The sequence below is a fragment of the Hermetia illucens genome, chromosome 1 (genome assembly GCF_905115235.1).
Source record: "Hermetia illucens chromosome 1, iHerIll2.2.curated.20191125, whole genome shotgun sequence".
Classification (NCBI taxonomy): domain Eukaryota; kingdom Metazoa; phylum Arthropoda; class Insecta; order Diptera; family Stratiomyidae; genus Hermetia; species Hermetia illucens.
In genome coordinates, this window is record NC_051849.1 from 217,766,155 (window position 1) to 217,782,768 (window position 16,614).

The window sequence follows — 16,614 nt, forward strand, 5'->3', positions numbered from 1 at the left end:
CAGATCCTAGTCGGGAGTGACTTCAATACTAAGCCACTTGAATGGGGCATGCCGAATCCAAACTCCAGAGGGAAACGAATTCACGAGGACAGGACTGGTAGTTTTAAACACCGGATCCACCCCAACTTTCCGGCGCCCAGGCTGCGAGGGAAGCATTCCAAACCTAACCTTCGCGTCGGGGTCACTGATGTCGCTGGTGAACGGGTGGGGAGTCCTGAAAGACTTCTCGGCAAGTGATCATCAATACATTGCCTTCGAAGTAGTTGGCACAGACTATCAGTGTGCGCCACTCCGACGCTTTTTTTGTGCATGGAAAGTTACGAGGGTGAATACCGGAAGGTTTGCTGAAACTCTTGAACAGACCGCGCTGTCATAAATTCAGTCATGAACGACGAAAATAACGACGGCCCGCAGAGCTTCCATGCCCAGGAGGGCATCGAGACTCGGCAACCCTTCTATACATTGCTGGACGGCGGAAATTGCAGAGCCCCGGAAGGAGTGTCACAGACTCCGTCGCTTAACACAACGTCTAAACGACCGGGAGGAGGCATCTACCATAATGACAGAGTACACATCAGCCAAAAGGTGACTCGGCGGCGCAATAAATAGGAGTAAAGTTCGCTGCTGGTAGGATTTGGTGGCCGAGATGAATGAAGACCCGTGGATACTCAGTTATAAACTGGAGCACCCCGTGCAGGATGAGGATGGTACGGAAAGCGCCGTGGACTATCCACTTTTCGGTGGTCCTCTCTATGAAAAGCTAGAAGGCACCAGGGTCCAATGGGACTAGTTTTATATTGCCTTATACAAGTCCGTGTAATGAACTTCATTTGACGGCTCTCCCACTGTAGACGCACGCGGTCACTCCGCTGTTGTGTTTCAGCCTTTACATTGATCAGCAAAGGGAAAAGCGACGCTAAGTTGCCGTCTTTATACCGCCCATTTTGTATGTTTGACACTGTTGGGGAAGTGCTCGAAAAGCTCATCAGAAGTAGACTCGTTGAAGCAATATGCGCTGCTTGAGACTTGTCCCTACGGAAGTTCGATTTTAGAGCAGGGAGATCCACAGTTGATGCTGTCATGCAAGCCGTGGATGCCGTTCGTCAAGCGGAGGCACATAGCCACCGAGTTCGACGGGTGGTGCTCCTCGTAACGCTTGACGTCAGAAACGCATTTGATTCCTTAAGATGGGAAGACATTCTAGGCACACTAGACAATACTTTCCACGTGCCGAAGTATTTCTTAAGGATATTGAGGGACTTTCTGACGAACCACTCCTTTCTCTATGAAATGCGGGTCAGAGAAGGATAGAGGTCACGTCAGGAGTACCATCCTAGCTCCGGACTTCTGGAACACTTCCTATGATAGTCAAATTAAACTCGACATGTCAGAAGAGTCGCGCCTGGTCGATTATGCAGCTGATGTCGTGGTGCTTGTTGCTGGACGCACTGTCGAACAGGCGCAAAGTACACTCGGCATATTGATGCAACAGGTAAGCGGATGGATGGCTACTCATAGTTTCAACCTTGCACTGGACTAAAAGGAGAATTCCAATCTTGCGTCCCATATCGTTCGGCGAGTGGATAATCGAGCCAAAACCAACGGTAAAGTACCTTGAACTGATTCTTGACTCAAAGATGAGCTTTTTTGAGCAAATCAAAGCAGAAGTGAACAAGGCTGCAGCTGAAGTTTCGGCGTTAAGTATGCTAATGGCAACTATTTGGTATGTTACGTCTAACAAGCGACGTCTCCTGATGAGTTCAACGGAGTCCGTCCTAATCTTCGGCGCAGAGGTATAGGCTGATGCTCTTGGCAAGGAGGTATATCGTAAGCATCTCGCGCAAATACAGAGATGGGGAGTTTTGTGGGTGGCACTGTCTCTGAACCAGCCGTGATGGTAAGTGAATCCCGTTGCTCTTCTTGCTAAGGTGTGTCAAGCCATATATAAGCGAAAAAGAGAAGCATCAAGGGAGGTGGTTACTCTTGAAGAACATCAACGCACCCTAGATGAGTGGGAACTCTCTTGTCAAAATAAAACTAGAGACAGATAGTCTGCGCGGCTCATGGGCAACTTAGGTGCGTGGCTGAATCGGAAGTAATACATCGTTCAATAAGTCCCGGGATTAACTATGAAAACAACATTTTATCGGCAAAATTCTTTATTATTCATCAACATAATCTCCTTCAAGTGTAATACAATCATTCCAACGCTTCTCTAACTTTTCAATGCCATGTTTGTAGAACGATTTGTCTTTTGACTCAAAATGAGCCTCAGTAGCAGCGATCACCTCCTCATTTGAGCCAAATCTTTTTCCCTGGAGCATCTTTTTGAGATCCGCAAAGAGCCAGTAGTCGCTGGGGGTCAGATCCGGCGAGTACGGAGGATGAGGAAGCAGTTGGAAGCCTACTTGGTTGAATTTGGTCATCGTTTTGATTGACTTGTGGCACGGTGCGTTGTCTTGATGAAAGATGACTTTCTTCTTCTTCATGTGTGGGCGTTTTTTCGCTATTTCGGCCTTCAAACGATCCAATAACACCATGTAGTAGTCGCTATGTCGCTATTGATGGTTTTTCCTTTTTCGAGGTAGTCAATGAAAATTATACCATTCGCACCCCAGAATACGGACGCCATCACTTTGCCGGCCGACTGTTGTGTTTTTGGACGCTTCGGGCTGCTTTTACCGGTCGTACGCCATTCAGCTGACTGGCGACTTGACTCCGGAGTGAAATGGTGAATCCATGTTTCGTCCACTGTCACATATTGACGCAAAAAATCCTATTTATTGCGAGTAAACAGTGCCAAACAACTCTCCGAATCATTGATACGTTGTTGCTTTTGTTCCATTGTGAGCAAACGCGGCAGCCATTTGGAAAAAACCTTTTTCATAGCCAATTTTTGGTGGAAAATAGTAAATGCACTACCAGTTGATATGTTCACCATCTTAGCTATCTCGCGCACTTTCATTTTGCGGTCACCCATCACGATTTTCAATACTTGCTTGGTGTTTTCGGGAGTTACTCCCTCATTTGGCCGACCCGAACGTTCCGCATCATTTGCATCAGCACGACCGCGTTTCACGTCGAAAACCACCGACAAATGGTTGTTTTCGACGGAGTAGAGTCCGGATAACGTTTTTCAAGCCATTGCTGAGCTTGACCAGTGTTTTTTCCCCATTAGAAAACAATGTTTTATCAACACACGAAACTCGTTTTGGTCCATTTTTTCACGATTGCAAAGGTAGCGTCAGTTTAACCACTATAGCTTTCTTGGTTATGTTTCGAATTACATCAAATTTTGACACATCTTATCTGAAGGTTGGTACTTCTGAACCTTGGTATATAAATGGCATTATTAGGGCCATTTCTACGCTAGTCCCGGGACTTATTGAACGATGTGTTATGGTGAGACTGACTAGAGGAGGTTTTCACTCTTACCTGCATAAGATTGAAAAGGCGCGATCTCCGGAGTGCTTGTTTTGTAATGGAGTTATGGAAAACGCCCAGCACACCTTATTTCTTGTGGAAGGTGCAGCAGAACACCCAGCCAGAGGGAAGAATAGAGCAAGGAGTTTAAAAATCAAACTCAGGTCCATCAAAACTTACTTCATAGACAGGAGTAGTCAAAACGATAGGCTGTGGCCTCCACTCCACAGTAAGAGCTGTGGAGCCTGAATAGCGAATAAATGATAAACCCTTCTCAGAATAAAAGACATAAACAGTTGCTTAAAATAACTTTTAATTAGAAAAACATATACTGACGCATTCTTCCCCAAAAGGAATCGAATGGACCAACGACAAGCCTAATAAATACGCCAACCACATACACACCCGTCCCACCCCGGTCTCGCCCTTCCGTCTAGGTGAGAACAGGGGCTTGAATTTCTTTGCCTAACAACGATAACTGTTTGAGGAATTGCTTCGAATTATTTAGCGTCGATGCACCATAGATAATGCGCTTCGACGAGTTTGCAGTTTGCTTCAACTTGATAAAGTCCACCAAATTCTGATATTCAATGTAGTTGCCGCCGCCAACCATAAAGACAACGGCATCCTGGAATGGAGCTCGATTTTTTGGCATCACGTCACCGCCCTTCAGTAGTTTCGGATCCAAGTAAAGGTAGTCGTCTACTTCGCCGCCGTTACGGCATTCCATTACTTGCTCTGTGAGTTTGGTTACCGGTAAATTCTGCAATGGAGGAAATGGAATCGATGAGGTTGGAAAAGGGGAGGGAGATGGTCAGAACAGGATACTTACATGCCTCTTAACAACTAAATTCTTGACACCCTCCATGACGAACGACGATCCTTGCGACACTAATTTGGAAAACATAGAAACGGTTTTCGTGCCACCCCCTTCGTATTGAGTAGCTTGTGACATAGATGACGACCTGTTCATGATACTTTTCCATCGCTCGACGTACGGCAAAGGCGTCAGATCGCATCCGGATTCCTGTAAGGCCTCTTTCATTCGTTCGAACTCAAACTCCGGCACATTCTGGGCGCAAATGTAATAAATAAGGTAGAGTCGCATCTTGTCTTCCGGCTGGCCAAACTCTGGGTCCTTCAGTAGTTCGAGGATCGGGCGATCAAGGGTTGCCTTTGACATGATTTTCTCCTCCATTTCGAAGAATGAGTCGAGCCTTCTGGCCTTGATGAAGTTCAGAATGGCCGTGGCAATTTTTGTGTGCATGTCGATGAGGCGCTTTTTCTCCATTAATTGGGGAAGGGAATTTACGGCGCTCGTCAGACGGGCTGTGGTGTCGTTGACCATGGAAAAGGCCACCTCGTTTTCGCCGTCAATACCCATGTTGGTTTTCAGCTTCTTAATTTCGTCTTCAGAGGAACGATATTGTTCGAGTTCCTCCTGGATGGCTTCTGCCACTGTTGGGAATGGACTGCCTTTGTGCGACGACCAGAACCGGTCGTTGTTGTCCAAGTCGCAGGCTTTCAACTTTTTCTTAGCTCCAGTTCGCTCCGTCATGGAGTCGTCGTCAACGAAGACTCGATTCAGATTCAAATCCAGGACATCGTGCGCCAGCGCTTGGTATGACCATGTGTGATGTAAAGGCGTGGCTAAGTCCAAATTTCGATCTAAGATCAGCAGCACGGGACGCTGAAAACTGAAGATGCCACCAGCTTGCGTGGCGTCCATGTGAAACAGATTATTCCGGGCATCCCAGAGGTTTTCACGCAACTTCTTTTCTAGCTTTCGCGCCACCATTTCAGCTGCAGTGTTTCGCGGACATCGAATAATCGGGACATTTCCGAGTGTGACAAAAACAGAGAACAAGCTGTCGACGATGCTGTCCATGATCGCTTCCATTTCGTCGTCGCGTGTGTTGGCGCGGTTAATGGAGTAGTACGACAGTGACTCGCTGTTCTGGTGTTTGAGGACGAAGAAATCATCTTCGAGGCTAATGAAGTTTACGTACTGGTCGTAGACTCGGTGAACATTTGCTACGCAGCCGGCTTGAAGTGCCGCCGCAGCCAAGTCTTCGATTTTTTGCCGCGGAATCGGCGACAAGAAGTTCAAATGGTAGATGTCGTAGAGACCATTCTGGAAGTCCTGGTGGATGCGATCGAGGTTTTCGTCGGTTGGAGCGCAGAAGTAAATCGCTGGGACGTCTGGGATCGAGTCACGATCGGAATGTAGTTGACTGGAAAAAGTGGGGACAAATCTCTCCGTTAAATACTTTATTTTTGAGTAAATTCAGTTCATCTGACAGAGGTTGGGGAAAAGTAGGGAACTTTCCTAGTCTCAGCTTCCATTTGTGAATAGGAAAATGAATACTAAGCAAGGATAACGTTTCTATATGCAGACATATGAGGACAAAGTATTTAAAAACAAATTCCACCGCACGAGAATTTATTAAATTTTGAACGTTATTTTTACGGAAACCGGAAATTGAAAATTTAAAAAATTGCAAGTTTGAGAAACACTGGATTTCGTATAACAACTTTAGGAACGTCAAACGAGCCACCCAACACGTCAATACCAACAACTACCCCTGACCCCGGTCTATGAAACTGCAAAACCTTACAATATTCGGGGAAAACGTAAACAGAACATGCAAAAACACAAAATAATGCATTAAACCATTTCTTACACATGCAATGTCACCCCAAGCTCCCTCAACTCCCGGATGGACACCAAAGGCGAGATGATGTCCTGCCCGATGCGATCGTAAATTAAAACTTTCCAAACCGGCTCCACTGCCAATGCCTTCGACGTCTGCTGATTCAGATTGAGCATTTGCTTCACGGCATCTGGAAAAAAAAAGAAAATATCAAATCACTGCAAACCGTGGAGTGACATGTTGAAGTGTTTTTGATCCTTCGCACAGACGATTTGCGCTAATTCAGACGCTTGAATGCACACTTACTTATCTGCCGTTCGCGTAGAGTCAACATTTTAGCAATTCAACTGTTCGTATTTATCCTAGGTGATGTGAAAATGCCGATCGAAAAGCAATTTACGATAGACGGACGTCCTTCCAACAAAGCATGACAGATTTGTCAAGGTGACAGCGACACGTTGGTTTGGGATGAAGTTAGTCGAAGGAAATTTGGAAGAGAGATTGGTTTGGGTCAATGGTAATAAGAGCCAATGCAGAATTTCAAAAGTGAAGAGTTTCTCTTAACCCTACAAAGCATTTATTCCGGCCATAGAAGATCAGCTCAAATATTACAAATGGGAATGAATTGATTCACTTTGGAAGGGCCTAACGTGTCAGCGACACATATGCGTTATTGTTGTCGGTTTCTGATGATTCACTTCAACTCTTTCCATGATTTTCCTAGAAACTTTCACTCCTTCTCTATTCGTCTATGCCATATACTTCTAGGATACTCCAGCCGTCAGCCACCCCGAAATAGTCGATTTCACTGCATAGCATAATTGGGGATGGAATTGTCGCCTACCCTTAATGTAGGAACTATCCCCTGCCCCTTCCGGTAAACATATATAAACAAATCGTGATTGGTTTCACGTTGTTGTTGGAAAGGAAGGTTTAGAGAGCCAAGGCTGGAAAAATAGTCGTCAGGGGAACTAAACAAAACTGGCGCCATACCTAAGTCGCCCCGGTCGACTAATTCTAATTCTCTGCCTCTATCTGCCTCGCTCTATTCCAGTCCAGTCCATAAAAGATGGTATCAACCCGATGACGTCCGCTAGCCTACTGAAAAATCCTCCATCCGAGGGACAAGTTCCCTACGCAACATCGGATCCGCTACGAAGTTCTGGCGTTTATCCTACAGTCGCTACATTAGCACCACCGCACGCTTCCTCCTGTGTATCATCGACGCCCGCCGCCGCTGAACCGGAGTCCTTTCCGACCTCATGTCGTCCAAGCGGCCCCCAATTGAACGTCGCCTCGTCACCGAAACAGCTGTACGTGTCAAGGCTAGCGTACTCCAATACGCCCGACGAAATTCTGGCCTATATCAGAAGCAAAAACAACTCAACTTTGTCACCTCTTTCCTGTGTGAAGCTGACGAAGGATGGCTCTCCTGACCGAGTGATAGCTTCCTTCAAAGTGACATATCCCCATGACTTCGATGCTATCGTCCAATCCTCCTTTTGGCCACAGGGGGTCTTCGTTAAGCCTTATCAGAGGTCTAAGATTCGTGAAAATTTCCGGTCCGCCCGCTTGCCTCGCCGAACTTGAATGATTCCAATAACTATACGCTATTTTATCAAAATGTAAGGGGTCTAAGGACCAAGCTGTCGGATTTCAAACTGTCTTTGTTTTTTTTTTTTTTATGGATGGAGGTGGAAATCTTAGAAAGACGCTGCTGCGCCAGGTTGCAGCAGTGTGTGGGATTCACACCCACTAAAACCACCCCCACTCTTCCGCCCCTCCCCGCGGGACCACCGTGAAGTATTACTTCGCGGGGGAGGCTCTGGTTCGCTATACCAGCTCGTCCATGTCACGTCTCCGTCACGCCGCCTTCCGAGCTCGATCCAACTCCAGGAGTTTTGTCTGCACCACGGCTACTGCCTGATTTACCGCCATCCAGTTTTCCTCCGCCTTCAGCATCTTTTCCACCAGGTTGGAGGGCTCAATGTCCGCCCCTAAGATGCTGTTCAACCTCCTTTTCTGTTGTAGAAATCTGGGACAATAGAACATAACGTGCTCCGGGTCCTCGAGTGTAGCACCGCATTCAGGATAGTGGGGAGACTCGTCCAACTCGAAGCGATGCAAGTACTTCCTATAGCCACCGTGTCCCGTAAGGAACTGTGTCAGGTGGTAATTCAATTCTCCGTGCTTTCGGTTGACCCATTTCTCGATGCACGGGATCAATGTATGGGTCCACCTGCCCTTGTCGGAGTTATCCCATCGTTGTTGCCACTTGCCACACAACTCTCTCCTGATGGCTTTTCGGAAATCCGCATTCACCTCGGCTGGATTTGCCTTCCGTTTTTCGTAGAGCCAGTGTGCCTCGCTCGCTAGAAGATCTATAGGGATCATTCTTGCGATAACACACACTGCCTCCGTCGACGCCGTCCTAAATGCGCTGCACACCCTTAGCGCAATTGGCCGGCATGCCGAACTTATCTTCCTCCGGTTTACAGCGTGGTTCAACGCTCCCGCCCAGACAGGGGCCGCGTATAGCAGGATCGACCTCACCACTCCCACGATGAGTAGCCTGCGACTATACTTCGGCCCTCCCACGTTAGGCATCATCCTTGCAAGGGATGAGCTGGCATTTGCTGCCTTTTCTCGCGCATAATCCAAGTGTCCCTTGAAACTCAGCTTGGCATCGATCATCACCCCCAGGTATTTGATAACCGATTTTGAGACGACCTCACGATTACCAACCCGGATGGTAACCGTGTTGTTCTTCCTACGGTTGGTAATGAGGACCGCTTCCGTCTTTTCGTCCGCCAGGTCCAGCTTGGCCATTCGTAACCATGACTTGATGGTATGAATGGCTTCATTTGCATAAAGCTCCACGTCCTCGGGATGCTTTGCAATTGCAATTACCGCCAAGTCGTCCGCAAAACCAATCAGCGTTGTCTCCTCCGGCACGCGAAGGCCAAGCACTCCGTCGTACATTATGTTCCACAGCAGCGGTCCCAGTACAGAACCTTGAGGCACACCTGCTGTCACAATGTACTCCTTCGGCCCGTCGTCCGTCTCGTACCAGAGAAGTCTATCCGAAAAGTAACTCTCGATGAGCCGAGCCAAGTAGCTAGGAGCACCCAGTTTGGCCAAAACGCCCTTAATCCAGCCCCAGTTGGCTGCGTTAAAAGCATTTTTGACGTCCAGCGTCACCAGAGCACAGCATTTGCCCATGGCCATTGCATTTCGAGCCAATTCCACGACCTTTGCTACTGCATCGACCGTAGAACGGGCACGCCGAAACCCATATTGCCGCTCTGAAAGACCACCCGCAAGCTCGATGAACGGGAGCAGCCTGTTGTATATCACCCTCTCCAACATCTTCCCCATGGTGTCTAAGAGACAAATAGGGCGATATGAAGAGGGCACGCCGGGTGGTTTTCGAGGCTTCGGTAGCAAGACCAGTTTCTGCCTCTTCCACTGGGCGGGAAACACTCCTTCCGCCATGCACGATTCGAATGTGCTTGCGAACCACCTTGGTCTGGCCTTGACTGCCACCTTCAGAGCCCTGTTCGGAATTCCGTCCAATCCCGGAGCCTTGCTGTCCCCAATACGTCTGCAGATTTCCCAAAGTTCCTCTTCGGTAACATCAGGGATCGAGAAGACGTCCTGCTGAGCTGCCAGTTGGGGTTCTCTTTCGTCCTGCTCCTGCTGCGGGAAAAGAGTTGCAATTATTTGCAACAAGAGCCGTGGGCATGTCACCTGAGGTGATTTTCGCCCGCGGATCTTCTTCATTACAACTTGGTAGGCTGTACCCCACGGATTCGTATTAGCCTCCATGCAGAGCTTCTGGTAGCATTCCCGCTTGCTTCTCCGAATGGCCTTCTTAAGGTTGCTTCGCAGATCCCTGTATTCCTCCTCACGCTCCTGGTGCTCCGGCCTTCCCCTTGTCCTGTGGGAAAGTCTCCTCGCTCGGAGACAAGAGGATCTCAAGGCAGCGATCTCCGTGTTCCACCAGTAGTTTGGCCTCTTGCCGTGGTGCAAACGTCGTCGTGGCATCGTAGCGTCGCATGCTTCGGTTACACGCTGAGACAGCTGTGTGACCCTTTCCACCGCTGTTCCATCCGGATCATGGGCTCCCTCCAATGCGGCCAGGAATGTCTCCTCGTCGAAAGCTCCGATAGACCAGCCAACCGCCTTAGCCTTTCCACCTCCAGAGCGTCGTTGACTGCTTTCCCGGTTCCCAATGTGGAGGAAGATGGCCTGGTGGTCACTGTGGGTGTAGTGCTCACTCACTTGCCAAGCCATCCCCCTCACCAGTGAAGTGCTAACAAATGTCAGGTCAACGATCGAACCCGACCCTCTTCCTCGAAAGGTGGGCACGCATCCAACGTTGGCCAGCACGATGTCCAGCTCCGCAAATGACTCCAACAGAATTTGACCTCTGGTGTTCGTCGATCGGCTTCCCCACTCCAGGGCCCACGCGTTGAAATCGCCCGCAATGATTTTAGGGCTGCGGCCTCTAGCATCCAACACCAGACTGTCTAACATCTCCTCATATTGTGCTAAGGTTGCACTAGGAGGAGCGTAGCAGCTGTAAATGTGGACACCGTTGACCTTCGTCCTTATAAAACCGGCTGCCGGGGGGGCCATGACTTCCTGAATGGCCTGTCTTCCGCACGCCCAGATTGCGGTGTTGCCAGACGCATCCACCGCCCAAGTCGCACCGCCGTAGTTTCTGTATGGCTCGCAAATAACCGCGACATCGACATTCGATTCTCGAATGGTTTACGAGAGCAGGTCCTGAGCTGCCTCACAGTGATTGAGATTGATTTGTATCAATCTCATTTGCCTGTGCGGTTCAGCTCCCTCCTATATACCGGACATCTGCTGCTTCCCGCAATATGCCGGCCGTCCACGCCCTCTTTCCCACTACATAACATACACCGTGGATCTCCGGTGCAATCTTTGATGAGGTGGCCCTCTTCCCCACACTTCCTGCAACTCCTCGACCTATCATGCTGGCTAGTGCATGCCGCCGCAAAATGGCCAAAATCGAGGCATCTGAAGCATCTCTTTAGAGAGATTTGCTCCCTGAGCCTGCACACGACCCAATCTACTCTTACCTTGCCCGCGGTAATTAACTTAATAGCTGATTCCGCCGGCAAACTAATAATAGCGGTCTGTGTGCGACCATATGCCTTCTTCATCCTTTTTATGGCACTCTGGTCTATATCGCCAAGGTTGAACTGCTGCTTTAGCGCAGCACAGATGTCCTCCCGTGAGGTGACTTCATCTAGGTCCTTGCACTCAACTACTATCTCCTGTTTCCGAGCTCTTACCTCAGCTTCCTCTCCAAGTACACTTTCCACCTTCCCGCGGAAGTTATCGGCCGACTTGTCGGCGGATTTACTTAACTCCAGCATCAGATCCCCTTTCTGTGTTCGCCTAATACGGCTCACATTATCCCCCAAATCCTTCGATTCCGGGTCTGACTTCACCTTTCGGAGGATGTCGGCATAGGACATATTTCCCTTCTTGGAAATAATTATTATTTCCGGGCGGAGCTTCTTTTTGTCCTTTTGCCTCTTGTTGCTCACCTTAGTCCATTGTTCGGGCCTCCGGGCGTTGGTTTCTTCCACTTTTGTAGGTGTTGTGGCTGCAATCGTGAGATTACCGACTTTCGCGGGTACTCTCGCCGACTCCGCCTTCTTTGGTGAAGAGGCTTTTTTCTTCTTCGGGGCTTACTGTGGTCCAAGAGGCTCGCTGGTACCGTCTCTAGCCCGTTTTCCTGTCTTCCCGCCTGCTTTATCACGGGGAGGCGTCACCTGCGTTTCCCTTGTGACCTTGCCAACTGACGCTTGGGAATTCTTTTCTTCGAGTGCCCTGATATAAGACAATTTAATGCCTCTTATCAAGGCTCGAATATTTTGATGGATATTCCGCCTCTCCTTGATGAACTCACACAGTTCATTTATTCGTTCCCCAAGTGTAACGAACGCCATTCCGGTATGTTCCCGTTTGCTTTCGCGCCTTGCGCCACAAGGAATGATCTCGATTAAGGGACTATTCGTATTTCTTTCAGAGTCCCGCGACGAATCTCGACTACCAAAAAGAACCATTGTTCTCGGTGGTGATCTCCCAAGCTTCGAACTCCTCCTAAAGGGATCCGGTGTGGACCTAATTTCCACTCCACCATTATCTCTTGTAGCATTAGATGCCACAGTAGCCAAGTTTTCCACTACTGAGGCACTGCGGTCGTTGGATATCGACGGCCGGGAGCCCGCTTGCTCACTCCCAAAAACCGCCGGCACTGGGTTTCCGAAGCCCTGCACCGTAAAAAAACTACTTTTCTCCTCTTCCATATTTGGTTTAATTTCTGGGTGTCCTTCCCATAGCCAATTTTTGTCCACGGGTGGGCGTTTACTTCCCACCTACCCGGCCTGCGCATAAGCATGCCCATACACGCACATCTCCGGATGCGTGCATATGCATGCCCATGACACATTCGCCGAGCATTCCCTTATCCGCACGAAGGGACGCGCCTGATGGGAGATTTGGCAACTCCGCACAGGATTTCAAACTGTCTGTCTTAGCATTCCAACATCATGTCATCTGCATTTCTGAAACCTGGCTGGATGACAGAATTTTAGATTCTGAGCTCCTCGAAGGTTACTCTGTGTTTCGTTGTGACAGAGACTGCGTTGCGCTTGGCAAGACAACTGGCGGAGGTGCCCTAATAGCTGTTAAGTCCCCTCTCCGTGCCGAAATCATCTTTTCCTCCTCCTCCTCCTACGATTCTTTTACCATACGTGTCCTTCCGCCAAACGTATGTCCCTTTATCATATCGTGTGTATATTTTCCCTGCCTAAGCCCGCCTTCTCTGTACGAGGATTTCTTCGACAGATTATCAGAGGCCCTAACCGTTTTGTTTCCCGCACTTCCTTTCATCCTCTGTGGTGACTTTAATCTTCCTATGCTCTCCTGGCCCGTTACTCCTGGCCTTCCCTCCCTCCCTAATAACTCGACTCACCCTTCCCTTCCTCTATCCACTTTCATGTACACCTGTGTGGCCCTCCAATTTAACCTTTCTAGAAACCACTTAGATCGCACTCTTGACCTTGTCCTCTCTAACCTTCCTGTACGTTATCTTTCCCAATCCCCTTTCCGTCTTACGTTGCCCCTGACGCCTATCATCCTGCTCTCGAGTTCGATGTTCAGATATCCCGACTCCACTCTCCTGTCGCTTGCAAGCCTACCAAGTTCAACTTTCGTAAGGCGAACTTCGAAGGTCTGAACTCAGCCCTGGCGTCAATCAACTGGGTCCCCCTGCTCTCTCCATTTACATGTAACCAAGCACTCAACACCTTCTATACTATTTTATCTGATCTTCTTCCTTGTTACGTTCCCTCCTCTCCTAAGTACTTACGCTCTTACCCCGTCTGGTTGACCACTGAAATTCACAAAAAACTACGTCAAAAACAGACTACGAGAAAGAACTTCCTGTCTTCTAGAAACGTTGCTGATTTAGTTTTTTTCAAATCCCGTTCGTTCCTCGGTCAAATTTTTAATACGTAAGTCCAGACACGAATATTTGTCCAGCGTGGAAGGCTGATTAAAGCGCGGAAATCTGAAACCTTTCTGGTCCCACATTCGCAACTCCCGCTGCCCTCCCCAGTTATACCCTTCGTCCATTAAATTCTCTGACTTCTCAGCTAACTCCCCCAACGATCTTGTGATTTACTCTGCCGCTACTTTTCGTCAGTCTATGTTCCTCCCCCTTCCTCCGAATCCCTCCCGATAGTAGATGTAGCCTACCCCGCATCGCCTACCATTCCCCTTCTTACCCCTATCCTTGTCGAATACCTCATTGGCGAACTTGATGACAAGGTCGGACCTGGCTACGATGGTCTTCCAAACCTCTTTTTGCTCAAAACTGGTAAGTCCATCTCTCTTCCCCTATCTCTTATTTTCAACAAAAGCCTTGAAGAGAATCATTTTCCCAGCTTGTGGAAAGAGGCTCTCATTATCCCCATTCACAAAAGTGGCGATCGTTCGCTTGCCGAGAATTACCGTCCCATTTCCCTCCTCTCCTCCTGTTCCAAAGTCCTGGAAAGATATGTCAGCGACTGGTTGTCCGCCCACTTTGGCCATCACATAGTGAAAGAACAACACGGCTTCGTTAAACGTAGGTCCACTGCCTCCAACCTGCTTGACTTTACCAACTTTGTCGCCAAATGTCTAAATTCACGGCAAGAAGTGCATATCATTTACACTGACTTCGCGAAAGCCTTCGACACTGTAAATCACAAGATACTTCTATCCAAACTCTCGTCCCTAAACGTTCCCATACCACTTGTTTTATGGCTTGCCTCTTACCTTTCCAACCGATCCTTCCGCGTCTCTTTTGACGGCTGTACTTCCCGCTCCTTCTCCCCCTCTTCTGGCGTCCCACAGGGGTCTATTCTGGGTCCTTTGCTGTTTTTATTTTTTATTAACGACCTTCCTCCCGTCCTTACTTGTCCCTGTTTGCTCTATGCAGACGACCTTAAGCTGTTTTCCGCTATATCGTTGCCTATGGACTGTGTTTCCCTTCAGAATAACCTGGACACTCTGGTTCGTTGGTGCTCGACTAATGGTTTAGCGCTAAAGGTCAGAAAGTGTCACTCTATGTGCTACTCCCTAAAATCCTCACCCACTTTTTTCTCCTACTCGCTTGACGGACATTCCTTATCCTGCTTAAATTCCACTCAAGACCTCGGAGTCACTTTCGACAATAAGCTCCGCTTTGACACCCATTTCCTCGATGTCATCAATCGAGCAGCAAAATTGTCAGGCTTTATTCTTCGCTCCTCCTCTGATTTTGACTCTATCCAATCCTCCTTAGCTCTCTTCAATTCCCTTGTGAGGAATACCCTCGAGTATTGCTCCGTGATCTGGTCACCCACTCGTAACTGTGATTGTCTTGCCCTTGAAAATGTGCAACATAAATTCACCCGTTCTCTCTTCTTTAAGAAAAGTCTCCCTCGTGTGGATTACCCCTCCCGCGTCCGCTTTCTAAACCTTCCCTTCCTACAACAGCGTAGATCCTATCTGGATCTATGCACATTCTTTAAACTTTCCTCGGGCCTGATGGACTGCTCCGCCGCTAACGAGATCACCTGCCGTCCTGCGTCTTATAACACACATAGCGCAGACATTTTCAACATGCCCTTCGCAGAGCTCGAAGTCTACTTTCATTCCCCGATTCCTAGGCTTTGCCGAAATTATAATGCAGAACAGCTTGGTCCTTTTAAGTTCCCTACTTTAAGTAGTTTTAAACGTAGGATTGCTTTCTCCTCCTCCTCCTGAGGACAATAATTAATTGGAATTCTCTCTATTTGTTGTCCGTTAATTAAATAAATAAATAAGGTACAGTTACGAAATGGGGTTGAAAGAAATCAAAATCAGAGGAAGAGGCTAGCATAATGTGCCGATAATTTGGCAGCCCGATTCAGGGTAGTGGGTGAAGAAATATCCGTCAAGAAAGTAGGAAAATTGAGTGGGTGAGGATATGAGCCCTGTCAGTTGGGGCTTGCGAATACACTCTAAGTCTTTCCTGCTTTTCGTAATAGGTGACTGAAAGGGATAGCAATTTGTGGGCTAGCAAGTTACAAATTTTGGAACTTTATTGTTACCGAAAAGTTAACGACGCATCGGAAAGGGACTGACTACGATCATGGGCTTTCAAAAACGCACTATGATTGGTTTTAGAAACGTGCCCACGCTCCTCGATAAAGATAGCAAGGGTCCTCAGAATGCACACTTTCTCCAACCTGAGTGAAGTAAGGTGCGAGACTCTGGAGCGTACCCTTTCCCTTTCGCGGCAATATACCTTCGTACTCAGGAAAGCCAAGTGGTAACGGCGCGCTCTCTTGACCTGGAAGCCGATTTCTGACAGACTTCTTCTTTCCTCTTTTTGTTCAGCCTTTTTCCGTTCACAAGCCGAGTCGGCTTGTCGTGTTAGGTTTTGCTATATTATTGTATCAAATGCCTGATCTGGATGCAATCGTGAGGCTTCTAAATTCCCATCCAGCGTATCAAGCCACCGTTATTTAGGCCTGCCTTTTGGTCGTTTACCATCGACTTCGATGTTCAGACCAATCTTGGCAAGTGAATTCTCGTTAGCACGAATTGCGTGACCATACCATCGAAGACGGCTATCTCGCAATTTTTCCACGAACAGTGCAACCCCATAACGATCGTAAATATCCTCGTTTCAGATGTGATCAAAACGTGTCACGCCACTAGTCCAACGCAACATCTTCGTCTCCATTACCGCAAGACGCTGTTCATTGTCTTTTATAGTCGGCCAACACTCAGAACCATAGAGGGGTACACGATGGACGACATTCCGGTAAATTTTGGCTGCAAGGTTGGCTGTAAATATCCTCTCTGCTCTTGTAAGAGCAGTCACTGTCTTAAGAGTTTGTGGTATCAAAACAGCGCACCACAGTGCTAATTGGACTCCTCGGAGAAGCCATTGATACCTATCTACCGCGTTGGAGGC

The 16,614-nt window shown here is 48.2% G+C and overlaps 1 protein-coding gene across 1 annotated transcript; it reads right to left on the bottom strand.

Annotated features, from left to right (window-relative positions):
* Positions 1-3,718: 3,718 nt before the first annotated feature.
* Positions 3,719-6,540, bottom strand: LOC119659259 (protein sly1 homolog). Its single transcript, XM_038067254.1, has 4 exons — positions 6,384-6,540; positions 6,108-6,267; positions 4,256-5,657; positions 3,719-4,186 (listed from the first exon to the last, which is right to left on the bottom strand). Exons 1-4 carry the CDS (start codon positions 6,409-6,411, stop codon positions 3,857-3,859), a joined length of 1,920 nt encoding a protein of 639 aa, XP_037923182.1. The 5' UTR covers positions 6,412-6,540; the 3' UTR covers positions 3,719-3,856.
* Between the last annotated feature and the right edge of the window lie 10,074 nt (positions 6,541-16,614).